Here is a 20,384-nt window from a genome sequence, read left to right on the forward strand (position 1 = left end):
GCTCTCCAAGTGAGCTGAAGAATACATAAGCACTCTCCCTGAGATGGAGTAAATTTTGCCTGAAAGGGAGTAAAATTTGCCATTTCAAAATAATGACCATTATTTAAATTTTTGCTTCACAAAAGTAACTCAAATTAAAAATGGTGAAAATGCTTATGCCATCAATACAAGTGTCACTTCCATTGTGGCTCTCGCTGCTACATACAACAGCCTCTGCCCATATATTAAATACCCATGGGCTACCATCAGGGTGGCCACAGGCTAAATGTGTGCCTCTTGGGAATGGTCCCCAGCCTGGGCCAGGCAGTGGAGTTATCCTTTACTGTAAAGAAGAGATGAAATTCTTTGCTGTGAGGGTGGTGAGGCACTGTCACAGGTTGCCCAGAGAGGCTGTGGATGCACCAGCCTTGGCAATGTTCATGGCCAGGTTGGATAAGGCCTTGAGCAACCCAGTCTAGTGGGAGATGTCCCTATGGCAAGGGGATTGGGATTAGATGGTCTTTAAGGTCCCTTCAACCCCTTAACCTTCTACCATTCTATGATTCCATATACCAGTGCTGCTGAATGCTCCTTGCCATCACTGAATCCACCAGCATAAATGTCACTTCCATGTCTGCCCTTGTGATTTTGTGCAGTTACCTTGAGTACACAATAGAAACACTTCCAGTGAATCTACCCTCTGCTCCCAGGACACCCATGCTGGCCTTGTGCCGAGCTCAGGAGCAGCCACTTCAGCCTGATCCCTTCCTTCAGCTACTGAAAAAAAACCTGCATATGTAGGCACAGTTCTTCCTTCCTTCCTTCTAGTCATGGACTGATACCAAAATCTTACTACAGTGATGAACAGTTATGAGAAAAAAATGCTGCTTCAAACTAAATACATTTCTAATGTCCACAAGCTTCACACTTGAAGCACTTTGGATTAAATGGATAAAGCTCATCCCTATTAGTATGTACTACTAGTACTACTATTTTAGAGCAAATTTCAAAACTGATTCAAATTTTAAATTAGTTTAAAATAACAGTGATTGAAAACTAGTTTTTATCTAAAATACTGATGAATGGACTCTCTGAAAGGATTTGTGTTAGAAATTTTTCTTTCAGAATTTTAATTATATTTTGAATTTAATCTTTTCTTTTTAGATGTTTTTGCTGTATCAAGGCATGCAGGTAGTCACAGGTACTTGCAGATCCTGAAATAATATGCAAATAACTCAAAATCCACATGCAATACTATGGTAATACATTTAAGGGAAAACAGGTGGTTAATTTCATCTTTACTACTTTGTAGTTTGGAAAATAAAAATCTTTATACTACATTTTCTGTACTGCTCTTAATGAGAGGGCATAAGCCAATGGAAGGAGATAAGCATTTCACTATTTTACTTTTAAATCTCTGTGGATAACAGCTAAGAGGTACTGACTAAAGGGCTCCTTATTTTCCAGGTTGATGTGTCTCCTATTTGTGTTCCATGAAACAAGTGAAACTTGTTGATGAAATGCCAGCTGTCACTACTAACATGTCACAATATAAGAAAACAGGAATAAAAAAGCTCAAGAAAAACATTCAAACAAATTCTAAATTGAAGTTTTCAAAACAAAACTCTTTCCAGAAATACCTCGGAACATTATTTGTGTTCGCCAATTCATAAAAAAACTCACTCTGAGTTTTATTAAAATAGTATTTTATCGTTGTCATAGCTGTTTTCGAGGCAAAAAAGCTTTCACCTAGAGGTGAAACAGTCCTTCTCTCACTGAAATACTGGTGAAATTCTTATGTATAAAACAATAAACAGTGATAAGGTCTTTTGCTTCCCTTATTTTACAGACCAAAAGTTATGCAAACACCACAGTGGAAGGAGGACAACATGACAAACTGGAAAGGTCAGGAAATTCTAAATGAAAAAAATATGCTGTATTTAAATTTCTTTGAAGCCTTCTCCAGCTCCCACTGCCCAGCAGCAGTATGTAAGAGAGCAAGAATTTCACAGCCACAACAAGTACAAAAGACAAGGACTTGAAACTGGAAAATCTCAGCCAGCCTGTCCTGGTTGTGCACCCCAAGCAGAAACATACACACACACATACATAAAAATATCTTCACAGTCATTCCTCCGAATGAATCACCTTCCACTGCATCAGATCCTGACAAAAGGAAATCCTCTGGATTATCTGGACACTGCCGCACTGAGTACCAGAGCAGAGATGGCAGGTAACCTGGCCCAAGAGAGGCATCATTGGTTTTGATCCAAACCTCAGTGCACAAATCTTTGGAGAGACTAACCTGACCTTCATTAGTCCTTTAAAAACACTGCAAAAGAAACCACAATGAAAAAAATCCCTCAACATTTTAATAAATAACAGGCTTGGACTCATGTGATGTTTTTCTGATGCTTATATAGCATCTGTTATCTGCCCCAGGGACATCTGAGGTGATGGTCACTAGCGTTTTTATAGCCCAGGGAAGGGTAACGAAGGAGACAGAGCTCAGAACTTAAGCTGCAGTGCAACACCACGAATCTCATTAGGAATGAACAGGCACAGTGTCACTGGTGACTTTGTCGTGGCTTTTCCTGCTTTACCTTGGCCCTGCAGATCACTGAACAGAAAGGCAGCAACGGGAAGCCCCAGTTCTCTCCTTACGCTCCTTCCTGGAGCAAGGCTCTGCTCCCAGGAGGGCTCCAACTGCAGAAAAGAGAAGGAGAGAGGAGCAGAGCTCTTCACACTGCAACACTGACTTCCAGGAGTGAAAATGAAAAGGAGCAACTGCTTTTTACAAAAAAATTTTTGAAGATATATATATATATATATATATATATATATATATATATATATATATATAAAATTTGTAGCTGTGGATGGTTATGCCCTGGACTCACTTTTGGAGAATTCCTAGCGCTAAAGGTTATAAAAAGTAGGGGACATCATACCTCTGAGCAAAAGTCTACTTTGTATGTCTTGCCCTAGTCAAGAGGAGCACATGGGGCAATCTCTAGTTAACTCTCACAGGCTTGTGTTTTTAATAATTACTGCTCAGAGGCCAGTTTGATTCACAGAAGTGCATACCTGCATACCCTGAATCTTCACCTGGATAACTTGGTGAAATATTTCACTAATGGAAGCGTTTTCCACTTCCAGGGTAAATGGAGTATAGGTGCCTGTAAAAACCCCCACCAAGACACTTCACTTGCATTAACTTCCAGTGCATTTCTGGAAGTCTGAGTCAAAATCTAACACTCACTCCCCTAAAACCAGGCTTGTGCTTTGCCCACTGAAGCCCCAGTGCTGGGGCATGGCTGTCCTAATTCCTGACATCTCTGCAGCACCTTGGCCTGGCAGAGGAAATTGGTAGCCAGGTTCCTATTCCTGGAGAAGGGACACTTAGGCTCACCCCTCCCTACTCCAACCTAAAAGCTGCTTGAAAATGCAAAGCTCAGTATTTTTCCTGGCTTGGGATTTCCTGTCTGGGCTTCAACCTTCCTTGTCCCAGTGGATGTGTCCAGTGACTGGCAGGCTGCAGCTAGCCCTGCCTGCTGCCAGCACACTGCCTGCCCCGCCACGGTCTGCCTTCTCATCAGCTGCTTCACCGCTTTTCAAATAACTTTTTTAAAAAGTGTCTCAGAAATACAATTTAAGTGCCAGAAGGTAGCTGAAATCAAGCAGCAGTATGCTACCATATGTTATAAACATATATTGTAATATTGGCTTCTCGCAAGTATTAGGTAGATATTATATAATGTTAGAAATGCTTTTTGCTGTGTGGATGTAGTTTTCTTTCTTTTTAGCAAGGATGTTAGCAAGTGTGAGCAAGTAAGATAACCTCCAAGGGAGCAGAGGATGAGGCCCAAAGAGCTGCTAATCAACACTTTGTCCAGAGAACAAAAGGGCCCAAAGGCTGCTCCACCCGGAGAACGGCGGCCAGGAGGGTCCGAGAGCCGCTATCACCGCTCTGCCCGGGGGACAAAGAGGCCAAAGCTGCAATCAGCCCTGACTGTCTGGGGAATTAAGAGATCCACCCCACCATCGACTCTCACCTAGCGAGCCCAACCCCAAGAATCAAAAGAAGTAAAACCGCAAGGCAGAAGAATACGCATGCTCTAAAAAGGCGGAACCAAGCAGTGGCCATGGGAAAAGTTTGAATATGAATAGAGAACAGACAGTAAAAATGGTATAAAAATGACTAACCTGGAGCATCAGGTGTGCTCTTGGCAGAGCGCCAAGGCACCCGGCCGTTATCCCTTTGCTTTATCTTATGTGTCTCTTATTGTCTCTATATTAAACCTTTTAAATTCTCACAGGAGAGTGAACCTCGTTTTTCACACCATATCTCTGTAATAGGCATTAGTAATCAGTGGGATGGGCTGCTTAGGAACCAGCATGCCAGAGGCATATCCTGGCATCTCCTCCAACCTTGTGTCCCTTCATGGTTTCCTATAGCGGGACTACACTGTGAACATCCATCACTTAAAATGCCACTCAGCTGATGGGCAGCATCAAGCAGCAGCTTTCCAGCCAGGCAGCCTGGTGGGTCGGCACAGGCTGCCGGGCTGAGGCACACACAGTGAGCTGCAGGAGAAACTCTGCACATGAAGGAAACTGTGCCTTCCTGCTCTGAAACAAAATAATAAAAGTAAAGATAAATGTCACCCTGCTGCATTTTCTGAGCATTGGGTACATGGGTACAATACATAAGAGAACCCCATATGAAAGACTTCCTATTTATTATCAGCAAATACAGTTGCATTTTATATATATATATATATATAAAGTAAAAAGGCCAGTGAAATTGTAAAAATGCCAAATAAATAACTTGAAAAATTATTTTCCCATCAATCAATATCACTTATTTTTCAGGTGATCTCTATCCAAATCTTATTATCTCAATGGAACACATGGCAAAGTTGTTCATGATAGTTGAAAAGTGTTCTCCTTGATGTCCCTTAATCTGTTCGCTTTATCTACTACACTTTTTTTTCTTGCTGAAACCCAGAACAAAACAGCTCTTGAAGAAGCATCTTACTTGGTGAAGGAAAGAGAATCAAGGGGAGCTTCCTGAAAAATGGTCAGATAGAAAAAAATTACTATCAGGCAATCACACATGCATTACGTACACACATGCAAAAAGATAAAAGAGGACAAAGCTGACCAGGTGACAGGCAACAAATGTGCAGGGGGAGGACACAACATGTAGCATTTGGGTTCACACAGTCCCTCCAAGTCCTGAGTAATTGATTTGAAGTTCATTATTTGTGGATACAAACAATCTGGTCCCATCCCAGAAAGCATCACAAAAATCATTGTGTGGGTTGGTTATCCCTGAGGGTCTGGCACAGGCCTCATAGAAAACACAAAGGGTAGCAACCTCCCACCAAACACTTTGTACTGATCACAACACCAGCAAAAACTCATTTCTCTGTAGAAAGCAGAGTAGTTGGTCCAGTTGGTGTTTTCAGTCCATGACAGGGTGGAGGAGAGTTCAAAGGCAGCTGAACCCAAGAGCTGAAACAGACATTTTCAGGAGATCCTTGTGACACTCTGCAAAATCACAGAGGGAGTGAGGCTGAAAGGCACCTTTGGAGGTTACCTGGTCTGAACCCCTGCTCAGAGCAGGCTCAGCTGCACCAGGTTGCCCAAGGCTTTGCCTAAAGTGGTTTGAGTATCTCCAAGGACAGAGATTCCACAACATCTCAGGCTAAATTCTCAGTCACCCTCACTAAAAAATTATTTTCTCATGTTAAGGGGAATTTCCTGCTTTCCCTTTGTGTCCATTGCCTCCAGCCCTGTCACAGGGCACCACTCAGAAAAGCCTAGTTCCATCTTCATTACTCCCCCATCATTTATATACATTTGTATGATTCCCACAAGTATTTTACTTCCAAAGCTTAATTGTTCTTCTTCACCTCTTCCCATTTATTCACCTTTGTGGCCCTTTGCTGGACTCGTTCCAGTATGTCCATGTTTCCTCTGTTACTGGGCAGCCCAGAACTGGACCCAGTGCTGCAGGTGTGTCCCACCAGTGCTCTGTAGAGAGAAAAGATCACCTCCCTCAACCTCCAGGAAACACTCCTCCTAATGGACTCTGGTATGGTGGAAGAGCACGTCCACTTGGGCTGCCACTGCAGAGTGACCCTAACCTGCTCAATTGCAACTGTGATTTTATTAAAGGCTGCTGAAGGCCAGCTCAGGGAGAAAATCTGACATCTACTCAAGGAGCAGGAAATTCTTCCCCAACTCAGTTCCTCCATAAGAAATTGGATAATTTCAATACCTTTTGCAGTCAGCAAGTCTCTCCATTCACTAGCACTATCAGTAAAACCAGAGGAAATTCTTTGTCTCCACTAAGTGACTGAAATAGTTTTGGTTTTTAAACCTGAATCCCTGCACTGATTTAGTGTGGGACATGGCCTGTGTATTCAAAGAACCAGTAACAAGCAGCAGGATGTGAGAGCTGGGAGACTGACAGGGAAGAACAAAACCCTCTTTGGTGCAAGAGACAATGAGACATGGAAAATATATCACAGCATAAAGAACAAATACATAGGGGAAAAAAAATAGCACATGGCCCAGGCACAGCTATGATGTCCACACAGCTAGTATCTAATGCTTGCTAATCCTCTCAAAGCATTCCCTGCTCCACTGGCACATTGTCTTCTGCAGGCTGTAGAGTCCAACCCTTTGACCCAAACCTTTACCAGGCCTACCTCATGCAAACCATGCCCTTTACTTGGCATCAGCTGGTCTGAACAGCTTGCTTTTTTTTCCCATTTAAACCCATTTTAGGTGCTGTTTTGCTCTTTATCCAGAAGCCCCTGAAAGAATTGCTTATGTTCTCCAGGTTTCTTCTTCCATCCTATGATCCTATGGCTCTGCAGGGGTGAATATCTGGAAGGCCCCCATCTCACCCTACGGAGCGAGTCCTTTGGCATACAGATAGACAGAGAAACAGTTCTTGGCTGCAAAGTTCAACTCTGCCATCGTGACTGATCAGTTATGATGGCAACATTAGCAACCTGCACACCATAGGATCACATGGAATGAGAGCGCCATGAAATGGGAACAGGAACTAAAAATGCCAGCAGGACACCAATCTCCATGCATGGCTGGAGTATCATCTGCAATGCCAACATCCCTGTAAATAGTCATGTTCTTAAAATGCCTGCTTATTTTTGGAAACATGTTACCTTCTCCTGTAATTGTCTAGAAAGCAGAATATGAAAGAGACCTCACATTTCAGTTCCAAGGAACAGATTCTGGCTTCTGCAATCTTTAATTAAACCACAAAAATTTTGGTCCTAGACATGTACTTTCTGTCATTTACAGTTTGACAGGTTTAGTTCATGGTTTGGCTTCTTTTTTCCTAAAATGATATTCTAGTTGAAATTTTTCATGCATAAAAGCAATTAAACTTGAGTGAAATACTGTATAATATTTTCCCTTAGGATTTTTTATCAGAAGATTTTTGAGCCAGCAACACAAAGCCAGTCTTGATTTAAAACTTTGTATGTGCAACAATACCTCTGGCACAGCAGAAAGATCAGAATGATTTCTGCATTTGAAAGAAGCATGATCAACATTCACAGGATGTTCACTTCCCATCATTTTAGAAAGACAATTTTGCAGGTTCCAAATGTACAGAGGTATTGATATATACCATCATTTTCATAGATGCCAGCAATTTTAAACTACTTTTAAAATTGAGCAAGGTGTGAAGAATAATCTGGGTTGAGATTCTTCCAGCTTCAGAGATCTTTCTGTGCGAGTTAGACTGGACTGACTATCCTCTGAGGATGTGGGGAAACTCAGAACCACCCAGTGTCCATTTTTCAGAGCTGCTCTTGACATGACTGCTATCTGCACTGTTGTATAAAAAGTGTTTATTAGCTGTAAGGTTAACATATATAAGGGAAAAGACACCCTATCACTACTTGGGGATACACTCGGAAAGCCAGGTTCAGATGTTAGCACCCGCATATGGTTTATATTTCCTAGCTCTAAAAAACTATCCAGAATAACTTCAGCAATGCCTGAGTGAGAGATCTTTTTAAGAAAAGAAAGCCAATGCGTTTTGGCTATCCAACTACAGGGATCCAAGCCAATAGAAGAAAAGGTTTCTCCCATGACCACAGAGCTGTCCTCTTCCTTTTGAAGAACTGGCTCCCTTTGTCAATATTGTGTGGATTCCTTTTTCATCAGAGGCCAATATCCTGAGGGACTTTCCTCAAAATTAGTCTTTACTCCTGGGTGTAGCTACCCTACACTCAGTGGAAGAACTGGCATGAACTTGGTGTATTTCACACTATACAATTCTCACCTGCAGAGTTTTATGGATCATCACACACCGTATCATCATCTAGATTTGAGTAAGGTATCTGATTGTCCTGGAGCTTTCCCCCTAAGCCTCCAATTTTCAGTGGCTTATACCCTCCTGAAGCAGTTACTTTCAAAGATGAATTCTGCTGTGCTTGTTCTCAGCTCAGTGACTCTGAAAAGTCTAAAACAGTAATGTTCATCTTTTGCTGTGGTTTAGATTGTCATGTTATATGAAATAACTACCTTAGTTTTCATGTGTAAGCATCTTCACTAAAAGTAAAAAATAAAAAGAAATCAAATCTTGCCTAGCCTTACTGAAAAGGCTTATTTCCTTACTTATTTCCTTTCAGTTGGAATTAGTTATGAAGAACAGGTTTGGGGATTTGTTTGGTTTGTGGGGTTTTTTTTTAGATAGATAATTTGTTTACACAGAAAACAGTTAAGAAATTTTATTCAAGGTCACACAGTTAACATAATCTCCCATGTGCTATGATTTAGAAAGCCTTTTGTGATGTGATCATAGACCACCATTGCACATTCACTGATAAATATGGCACCCAACTGTACACTCAATAATGAAATAATAAACTCTGCAAAGACCTATTCATGGCTGTTCCCTTAGATTACAGGTATCTTTAATATCGTTTAATGACTTTTTAATATAGAAAACTTTCTATAAGCATTTTAGAGTTTCATTTCCTTGTGATGGGAAAGTTGTGAAATGGTCCTATCAGTCCTGCTTTGAGGATATGAAGCAACATTAGTCACCTTTTTAAAATTAATTTTATTTTCAATAAAACCACATTAAAAAAGCATAAACAGAAACATGCAAAAATTTGAGTCCCAATATAAGCTTGATCTGAGGAGTTAAAAACGTCCAAGTATACTCTCAGCTAATCAATGAGTTTGAGGGGCACTGAAGAGAACTCATGCACTGACATTTTCTGGTTTAAGACAAGGTACTATTCTGCTCCACAGGATGTCTTTTGGGTGACTGACACTCAGAATCCCTGCCATTAAGTTTAAAGTGAGTCTGATTGTTGGATGTATTCACTCCTAATGAGCTGCACACAGTACATGGTGCTGTGTCCTGTCTAGTCCAGTGTCAATGAGAGAAAAAGAGTTATTTTTTCTGCAAGGCACACTAGAAGACACGGAGAAAATCACCTACATATTATCACTCAGTTAAAGCCTAGAAGCATTGACTAAAATTGGGGTACAGCTGTGCTGAGCACCCTACAGGAGTCTAATCGCTGTCTAAAGTGGCATAGTTGGAAAAGGATAAAACCATAAAACCACTCCAATGCCATTTTAAAAAATGAAAATCTGGTCTGTGAAGGACTGGCAAGCCATCAAAGACAGTCTGTGACAGCCTCGAGGCAAAAAGCTTTCCCAAAGATCACTCTAGTGCCCTAACTCCAAAACAACCCCTCGTCTCCGAAGCATCACTGTGAACCCCAGTATCTGGTATAGGTATAATTCCATCAATATTTAAAATGCCTTGGTAACTTTTACCTTTCTGAATACTGGTGGAAGTCTGAATAGTCATTTCAGGCATTGGCATTGGCAAAATGGTGCCCAAGAAAAACATTTACTGAAAGTTTCCTTTTACAAAGGAAGATGGCAATTTCATAGTGGGAAGGGCACAAGATATTTTGCTGCAAGACTAACTAAAGTCAGAAAACATACTTCAAAATGAGTAACAGTGACATACAAAGTAACATGCTCAAGTGGACTAATTCACTGCATTCCTATTGCTGCCCTGGTGAGTATTACTGGAATGCTCATATCTGCATGAGGTGGTGATGTGATTGATCAGTTTTCAGGATTTACCAGACTATGGACCCCAGAGGTACAAGAGCAAGTCCAATCAAAATGAGAATGTCACATAAAGTTGCGATGCAACTTACACCTGAATGTGACAAACAACAAATACATATATAATTAGTGCTTGATTTTATTGGTGTTGAAGACATTTTTGAAGCTATAAGAGGATGATACTAATCTTCTCCCACATAAATTATTCACATCTTCTTTATTAGTTCTAGCTCACAGATATGCACTCTGACAGTTCTACATCCCTCACATTAGGAATCATTCAGCTTCAGAGTCATTCCTCTTCTCAGACACTTTGCATTCAGCAGCAAATCAACCTTACCCCTGCGTGCTTTACGTGTGAGATTTATTATGACAGTGAATAAGAATTCATCCTATCGTTGTTCCAAAAAATTGTAATATTTGAAAACTCAAGTAAGCACCTTCTTTCCCAAAGACTGGGATTTTTCACATTTGTAGACCTGATTTCAAGGCAGTTTGACCTGTTTTGATACATAAATACAGCTAGACTTTCAAAAGTGTTCCCTATCTAGCAGCTCTTATTATAGTCAGACTTTCTGAAGAATTCAAGTATCCTAGTGCCAAATCCTTTGGAAAAAACCTAACTTACTGTAGTGCTGACCAAGGATCTGTACTCTTTTGAAAATCTGGCCCTGATATTGAGTGCTACTCTCTTGTAAAGTCTTCAGACCTTAACTGGTCTGATTCCTCCAGCATTTACACAGAAAGCTGGTGATGTCTACTGCTACAGACATCTGGGAAAGAGATACAAGCCAAATTCTTTATTTATATTAACTGGCAAGCATAATGTATTTATAAAAGGAGAAGCATTCCTAAGCATCAGATATGATTATTTTTATTCTCCATGCAGACAAACTTACCCGTTTTATTATTCTACAGGGAGTTGGAATTTTGCATTCTGTTACTAAAGAAGCATCAATGCAATACAGTGCAACAACTTTATGCCATGAACATCCACAGGACTGGTCAGCTCTTTCCCCTAAAATTCTCTAAAATCACACAACCATTAAAATTAAATTTTGTGTTTATATTAGTAGCAGTGTAACACATTGGGAGCTGGTTTTAGACTCTAATCTTCAACCAGTTGAAACTTGAAACAGATATGGTGAAAACCTGTGTCTTTGCAGAAGGCAAAAGCAAGAAAACAATGTAAAAGCAGCAGTATGAGTGCCAGCTTCTGGGAGTACAAGATACAGAGAATCCCAGGCTAATCTGTTCCCAGCTATACTATTCACCACATGGTGTCTAAGGATTTGTTTTAAGCCCTTCCCAAAGAGTCTGTCATCCCGTTCCCTTGTCTCCAGAAAATGTATTATGTAACTGTAAATAAATGTTCAAATGAGTTTAGCAGTCATCAGGATGTCTTGTGTTTGAGTACGATAGCCTTTTCCCCTGAAGATTAATTTAAGAAGTTGCATTTGTGGCCATTTTACTATATATTTTTAACTTCACAGATTTCCCACTTTGCTGCTTTCCTGGGATTACAAAACTGATCTTTGTAAGCTAAACCTTGAACTGAAACTTGGGAAAAATGGAGATGCATTTTTCTATCTTTTTTCTTTTGATACACAGGACCTCCAGGTCACCTTCTGTTATGAACTGGTTTTTTGCCTTCTCTCTTGATATAATCTCTTGCTTTCACCTCAGTTACAATTCCTGTACAGGTCTCACTTCTATCACATTAAAAGGGCAAAATGAAAGAAAAAAAAATCCTTAAGAACTTTTTACTATCTTATCTCTTCTTTACTCACTGAATATGTAATTATGGATGTGTGAGTAAATGATTATTCTTTTCCACTCTTAACCTCCCAGCATATGATATGCTGCAGAACCAGGCAGAGATGCTCCAGCTACCTGAAATTACACCTGTTCTCAATGTTTTGAGAGCAGTATTTCACTGTAAGGACCCAGTCATGGGATTCTTGGAAGCTCTCAATTCCAACAGCCCGTGGCAAAATGCAGATGGGATTTAAATCATATATATACTACTTCACACAAACTGTCTGGGGGATTTCCCTCTTCACATCTTGCTACAAGTGAATTTTTAAATGTTTGCACAGATTTTGAAAAAACTGTGCCAAATAAAACTCACTACTTCTTATACAGCAAAAGAAGCAAGAAAGGAATGATTGAATCAGTGAATCTGAAGCATATTATAAAAAATTAACATAAAATGTGTGCTAACAAAAGTAAGGTAAACACAATACTAACATATTAATGGATTTCCTTCACAACACTACAATTAGTTTCCAAGCTTTAGACTGTTTTAATTTAATGCACAGAAATACATTTTCCCCAGGACTGCCATTCCGCCGTGACTAGGGGAAGCAAGTACACCAGTATGTTACAGTCAAGGAATATTTAAAAATATTTACACATTTCTCTCCCCAACTTCACATATCCAGCATTTTTAATGCAACCTACTAATCATCTCATTCACAACGACTGTCTGCCTAATTTACTCAAGTACTTAATGGTGGCTATTATGACAGCCAAGGATCATGGGACTAGATCCCTAAGAGACAAGGTCAGACCAGTAAAATTAGCCATCTGTCCAGTAAGGGTTTTAAGCTCAGGCTCTATTTAAGTATTAAGTTTCCAACTGTACAGGCATTTGTTTTCTTTTCATTAGTAAGAAAACGCACAATAGTGATGCTAAAAACCAGCAATAAAAATCTTTCAGTACTGTGGGATAGATACAAAAAGGATCTGAAGCTACAAACACTTTGTGACATGAACTTACTAAACTTTTTGTATTTTCAACTGAACTGATCCCAGTGAACTCAGTGATAAGAGTCAGTGTTGGTCACAAAGACTCCAGGATAGTCCCAGTGTTGGAAACAGTCTCGGGCATAGTTATATTCTCTTAGCACCGCAATTTGTAAAGTACACAGAATGTCAAACTTCACCATGCACTGTGTCCCCATCTCATTGTTTACATTTTACCGTACTGTTTCATACGCTGCAGACTGTAAAAGGGCTGTAAAAGCTGCTCAGACTCAGGGTTTTAACTTTCAACGTCTAAGGACCGTGCACGACCTCCTCGATCAGCGCGCAAACCTCCCGCCGACAGCCGTGGGAACTCTCCCACAGGACACAGATAGTGCTCAGCGAGGACCAGGACCAGGAGGCTCACCACATCATGCTTGGTACACAACAGCTACATTTTTGGGACAAAATCATTGCTTCTCTAGTAATTTTTCTTTTACATTTACTACTCTATGTCTTACATTATTCGCTGCCACACACATAAATGTCACAGCCACGGCACGGCCTTCCCGACAGGTCACCTCTGACTGGCTTAGAGGTTCACCGGGCTTCTAACTCTGCTCACGCCGCACCGCAGGTAACGGGATCCAGGGAAAACCGGATAAAATCTTTCCCAATTTCTTCCGCAGTAGCTGCAGACTGGTCCTGGTCTGTAACTCGAGTGCGCCCACCGGCACTGGGTATAAGATGTCGGAGAAAATGGGTCGTACACCGATCCCGCAATTTCACGGGTCCCTGCCATTGCCGGGGCATCCTCTCCTCCCCGTGAGAGGGCGTCGGGGACTCGCAGGGGACGGCGAGGAGCGGCGGACGCCCCGCCGGGCACCCGGAGCTCCCGGACGCGCTCACTGCTCGGGGCGGTGGCCCGACCCGGGGCACTGCCCCGCTGCCCACCCGGGGGCTGCCGCCCGGCCCCGCTGGCGCCTCTGCCCCGTCGGGGGCACCCCCCGTGTTAAAGGGACGCGGAACTTCGCCGGTGCAAGCGTGTCGCCGGGCGGGCACCCCTCGTCTGGCGCTGCCGCCCGTCCTACCTTGCCGGCGGGGGATGTTCCTGCGCGGCGTGGCCGCGCACCCGATGCACGAAGCCAGGAGCAGCACCAAGGCGAAGCAGCGGCGGTGACAGCCGCCCGGCACCTCCATGTGCGCCGTGTCCCCCCGACCGAGCAGGGAGCTGGGGCCGGTGGCCGCGGGCGAGGGGCCGGGCGGCAGCCGGGTGCGGAGCGGAGCCGGGGCCGGCGAGGAGCGGAGCGGAGCGGACAGCGGGGCTGGGACTCGCGCCGGGCAGGGACGGGGAGGGACGGAGGGAAGGGGGGAGGAGGCTGGGTCCGGCGCTTTGATGGGATTACGGCCGCCCGGCGCGGGGCACGGCTCGGCACCTCCCCCGCGGGGCGCCGGCGCCCCGGCTCGCCCGGCCCAGCCCCGCTGGAGGGGTCGCGGCGTCCCCTGCCGGGAGCCCCCCGTGCCGGCGGGGTCGCTCTGCAGCCCGGCCCTGGCCGCGGGAAGGGTGCTCAGGACCGACCCCCGGGGACCATGGGGCAGTGTGTCACCCCTTCCTCAGCGAGAACTCCCGCCCGTCCCTGCCCTCCCCTGGCCTTCGGCCCCCTTCCGCCTTGAGGAACACCCACTCGAGTGCTGCCGTCCCCAGGGAGCATCGGCATTCGACACGGGTTTCTTCCCTTTTTTTCCCCGAAGGTACGGGGCTGAAATGCTAGCCAAATGCTGGGGCGAAGGCGAAGCTAGGAAGAGGATTTGGTGAGGAAATTGTTGCTGAATTAAGAGGATAAATTAAGTTTAATCCCCCCCAGATGGAGGCTGAGACCTATCCAGCCACTCAGACTAATATAGAAACCCCTGTGGAGATTAGAGGGGATGGGGAGAGCTGGGGGAGGAAGGCAGAGGGATGCGCTGGAGTTTGACGATCCCACAAAAAACCTGAGATAAACGGGAAATCCAAAGCGTCCCTTCAGAGCAATAAAACCTTGGTGGGGTGAATGACCAAATCCATTTGGTTTAGTATCCCATATTTGAAATTTAAAAGACAGAAGGAAGTGCAGAAACTTCATATTAGCAGACATGAGATTATCTGCCCTCTGCTCCAGGTCTCATCCTAAGCTTGGTTAGTTAGAGATCAGTATAAACCCTGAAACACCAGAGTTGTTATGTCTTGAGGGTTTGTATGGGCTTTGGTTTGGAAATCAGCTTCATTTGTTTATTTTGCTGTTTACTTTGATAACTTTCTGTGGGTTTGATGTCCATATAAATTATGTATGTTTATAGAGTCTCTTTGTGAATCTGTAAAACTGATACCCTGTTCAATGAGTTCCATGCTGTAATTTTATGACATGTGGAGAAAATACAGGAAGAGATCAGAAGAAAAACTGTCTCTCTGTGGAAATAATGCTGAAACAGGAAAATAAGGAAATCTGTACCATTTTAGGGTATAAGAGGAGACAGGGAAATGGTGATGAAATCCTTTTGGACAGAAGATCAGAGGGAGGGAGTTTGAGCCCCTATCCTGTAAAAGCACTGCAAGTACCTCATGAAGAAGTTGGAGACCGTAATCAAAGCCCTTAGAGGAGACAGTGGAGAGGACAGCCCTTGCTTACCTCGGGGACAAGGAAAGGAGACAGAAACCTGGTCCTTTTAAAAAGGGCAACATCCAAGTTTCAGAGTGATCACTCACTGCCAGTATGCGCAAGGCTGCAGGAATTAAAGTAGTTTTGTTAAGCGTAATTCGGATGCCAGTGGTGTGTCTATCTCACACTCTTATCAGCCTGCCTTTGCAGAGACAGAGGAATTGCAGTACATGTGGGAGAAGTGCAGGACTCATTGCAGGAATTCCTGGCAGGGTCAGTAAGTGTGGTGTGCTGTGAAACTGCAGTTCTCAGGGCAGAGAATGAACTCTGGACTCCATATTTGCCCAAAAGGCACATGGACTGCTAACTTGTTGGCAAAAGTGGCAGGCAGATCACAGCCAAGGGTGGAGAAAAGCAAAGCCTGTCCTTTATATACACTCCAAGTAATTGTTGTTTGTACAGTGTGCTGTCATCAAATATATTACTATTTCTGCTTTTCTTCTTACTTGATCTCCTTCCTCCTTACTTTCACTCCCCCATTTCTTTCCTCTGACTTTCTTTTCTGGCAATACTGATAATAACCACTGTAGTTCATCTTGTCACATATGCCTATCTACCTAAAGTATTCTGTGATTAAGTTGTAGTTGGACATATTGAGGCCAAACTGACTGGAACACCAAAGTTGATACTGCTGAGTTTCAGGCAACTGCCTGAAAAGATTCAAGACAGATTTTGTAATTTTAATTACAGTTTTGAGAGATTATCTCTGCAGCCATGCAAGTTGGCAACTTGCCTTCTGCTGTGATGAAGTGGGATATTCAGTTCTGGATGTATGGAGAGGTGCTCTTCCTGAAAATCCTACCAGCAAAGGTAATCCACCACAAGCCTGGTGAATTCCCTCTAAATAACATGACTCCCAGTGGCTTTCTCACTGGTAAGATTTTTACACTCTCCTCATTGGCAAAGTCCCTGTTGTCTTCCAGTAGCATATGGATTTAAGTTAATAAACCTTGGCACACATTTGTTAATGCAACCTCTCTCCAGAGGAAGAAGCATTTTAGTGGAGTAATTAAAGTAATTAAAGCTTAGAGTTATGTTTAAAAGATAAACGTGTGCCTTGTTGTTCATTGATCTGGGAGATGGCAAGATGAGTGAAGCGTAACATGAACTTTTGACAGTGCTGAGTTTTGGGAGGCTAGACAGTTGCTGAGTTTTGTGCCAGCTTGTGAGACACATCATCATCTTACAGATGGAAAATTACCTTTTTCATGGAGGACTCACTTGTACCGGAGAAGCAAAGTTACTAATGATACATCTTGTCTCATATTTATCCAGCTGTTTCTGCTTGTGCTCACCTGAAACTTCTGCTGTCTGGATTTGGCTTTAATCAGTGGTCTGCAGTTGGATTCAGCTCAGAGCCATCTCTATGCCAGTGATGAGACTTTTTTCTGTCTCTGAGAATGTGTAGATGTGTAAAACACCCATCATGTGCCTGGTTCTCCAGTGGTTGTAAATACTTGTTGATAAGGACTGAGACACAGTCTTTCGAAAGTTCGTAAACCCAGGAGTCTAGTGGTGGTGGAGGCAGTTTGCCATCATCTCCTGAATGTGTTCCACCAGGGAAGATGCTTACTAAACCAGCACATGGATTTGGATATACTATCCCTGTGTTCAGGTCAAATATTCCATCCTTTCTCTTACTCTGTAGCACTGGGAGAGAATCAGTCCACATAGTTTCTTACTCAAGGAAGCAAAGGGATACAACACAGAGCACAGAATTTTCCCCTCATTTATCTTCCTTTAGAGACAACACATGTGCATACAGCAATAGGGATGCAAGGAATGATGTCCTGGGAAGGCAGGAGAGACACTGTGTCATGCTTCAGTGTACCCAGACCCCTCTAAAAGCTCACATCCGGAAGGATTGACCTGATTCAGCTTGCAACTACATTAGCCTGTTACATCAACATGTGATTTGCAAGTGCTGAAATCAAGAACCACCCCTTTTCCTTAAAAAGATAAAAATAGGTATAAATGCAAAGCACCATATTTTCAAGCATGGCCATAATCTCCCTTTCAGGTCTTGGAGGTCCAGGGTAACAGGACTTGATTTTTTTGGTAAATTTCAAAGTTGGCACATCAGGACTCTCAAAGAAAAAAAGTGTGTTCAGTAGACATCTAGACCATTACTCATTCATAGTTAAAAATAGATGCCTACGCTTATTTTCAACACCTGATTTTACAATAAATCACTGAGGAAGCATTGTGCTGCGGAAGGACCTAAAACAGGATGTTTTTCCTCAAAACTATTTGGTAAAAGCAAGGAAACCTTTGTGTGCAGTTAAGTGAGCAGATGGAGAGACTGGATAGCATAAGAATCTGGCCAGTGAGGTTAGCAGGCTTTTCCACTGTGATTCATGAGGGTAAAAGAGCTTTGTCTTTGCCTTGGAGCTTGTCTTCACTTGAAAGAGGAGTGTAAATTTATAACATTTTCCAGAGTTGCTCCACATGTGGACGTATTTAGTCCAGAATAGGATTAAAAGAAAACCAGTGAAAATTGAGGGAGAAGTATGCAAATGGAGGCATCTATGTTGAAACGGGATATTTTGCACCTTTATAATTATTTTTATGATGACAGTATGGAGGGCATATTAAGACATTAAGACTTAATCTATACGTTTTCATAAATATGAAGAATGAATTTTTTTCTCATTAACTGAAGCCTTAAAAATTTTGTTGTTCTCCCTCTATTTTTTTTTTTTTTTTTTTTTTTTTAGATAATCAGCAATTTTTAAAAGACAAATTCCAGATATGTAGCATTGTGTCAATTTGTTCATGATCCACTATAGATTTTTGTCAGGAGTTTTTCACAGGTTCTTCTCAAAGGAAAAGCATAAACTTTTGACCTATTTAGGTCCTTTTAATATGCCAAGGTGATTCTACCTATTTTACCATCCTGGTATTAATTCCAACAAAATACTGACTAAGAGTGATACCAATCTATATAGGTGTTAAATAGAATTATATAGAAGTGAAGAGATTTTTATTGACTTTAGTAACTTCATAAATTTATGGAAAATAGAAGGACTATTACTCACTAACTTTCAAAATTAAACCTCACAAATGTAGTATCACTTAAAACCAGCAAACTTTAATTCAGCAGGTCACATGTAGTTTTATAGCAATAACAAACAAATCACGGTAATTTGTATCTTATTTTCATTAAATTAGAAACCAGTGCTGTTTCATAAATGAATATATGTGTTGCTTCTACTAATCTTTATAATAAATAATTGACTCACAAAATGCCATAGATGTGCATAGAGTGCATATGACAATATCTCAACTAAAGCCATAACTCTTCCTCATACACTGTTTTTTTCTGGCTCAACTAAATTGAGTGTCTTGGGTAGACCTGTTTCTGATATTCTACAGCCAGTGTACATCTGACCAGGATAGGAAGTAAGTTCAGGCTGCCCAACAAACTCGAGGGGAAAGGGTCATGGAAACTCTAGTTTTCCTGCAGTTGTCAGGCCTTCTTCCTTAGGATATTATTAGGAAACACACAGAGGTTTATGTAAATTTAAACTACTTTGAAACAGTGAAGGGATGAATTTATCCTTTTAGGTTCTTAACTTCTGACACCATCTACTTATTTTAGATCTGGGTCTCAACTGAGCCTTCAAGGCTCTTTCTATTGCTCTGTTTTCCATAAGACAGTCTGTGAAGACCTGATTTAATTAATTTAGGAGAAGGAACCCAAAACAATCCCTGCCCACCATTTACTTGTGTCTTAATACAGAAACAGCTATACATCAGAGACATACTACACATGGGCATGTATTAAATGCTGAAAAAAACAAGACCAAACAAACAACATCAGATTTGTCTCCTCACATCAATAAATATTTGACATGTATTTAGTAGCCAAACTGACAGTTTTAAGTCCATCAAGCTTTCCAAGGTCTCACATTCTTTCTGCACCCCATTGTCTCTCATACAGAGTGGTTGTAGCATTGCCAGAAAGCACACGTGAGCATCTGCAAGCAGTGACTGTGCTACAGAGATGAGAGTCTTTGCAACCTTCATTCATGTGCTGTCAGGTCTTTCTCCTAATCTCCCTGCTTCCTGCTGTATTCTGGGCTATTTTTCAGTCCCTCCATCTCTTTGCTTCCTACAACATTTCAAGATAGTTTTATTAAATACATTTCACTGGTTACTTGTACTCCGTCAGGACTTACAAACCCCAGTCAAGACCAGTAGTTCTACACACAGAGACCAAGCGATAACATAGAAAGGCCTTGTTGTGGCCTAGACTTTCAAATGGGCCACAAGTAAATGGTGAGAACAAAAGTGGGGAATGGGAGGATGATAAGCAACAAGAAAAATAGTGGTCATAGCCCTGCAGTCACCTGGCCAGTATAAACCATTACATTCCTCATTGTTGTCTCACTCTTTTGCCTTCACTCATTTTCACTTTCTTTTATGCTGCATTAGTACTTATCATGTTATCAAGTGTTCTTTCCTAACACACTATACATTTTTTGTTAGTCACAGACTGACACTTTGCAGTGTATTTGTAATTAAGAACTAGTATGCACTACACTGTTAAAACAATAGGATTACAGGGAATAAACATTTGATGTTCCATTTGTGGGCCAACTTTATTACTTTGTTTGAAATTTAAAATAAATGCAATCAGGAGTGAACATAATCATTCATTTGTGCCAGCACTCCAAAATGGATGTTGCAGTCTATGTGTTCAAATCCTAAAATTTAATCCTGTCGTTTCTTTTGGTAAATATTATGTTTTCTGACTCCTATAGCAAAGAATTTGACAGCTCTTTGGTCCCAGATTAGGGTGTCAGTGTG

The 20,384-nt window shown here is 41.9% G+C and overlaps 1 protein-coding gene across 4 annotated transcripts in view; it reads right to left on the reverse strand.

Annotated features, from left to right (window-relative positions):
* EGFLAM (EGF like, fibronectin type III and laminin G domains) overlaps positions 1-14,076 on the reverse strand; it is a gene marked incomplete at its 5' end in the record, with an annotated part of 79,202 nt that extends 65,126 nt beyond the window's left edge. For all 4 annotated transcript variants that reach the window (XM_082301948.1, XM_082301950.1, XM_082301947.1 and 1 more), the window contains one exon: positions 13,968-14,076. In XM_082301948.1, coding sequence (XP_082158074.1) covers positions 13,968-14,076 — 109 coding nt within the window. The remainder of the gene's footprint in view (positions 1-13,967) is intronic.
* Between the last annotated feature and the right edge of the window lie 6,308 nt (positions 14,077-20,384).

Source organism: Coloeus monedula, assembly GCF_965178545.1.
Source record: "Coloeus monedula genome assembly, chromosome: Z".
Classification (NCBI taxonomy): Eukaryota; Metazoa; Chordata; class Aves; order Passeriformes; family Corvidae; genus Coloeus; species Coloeus monedula.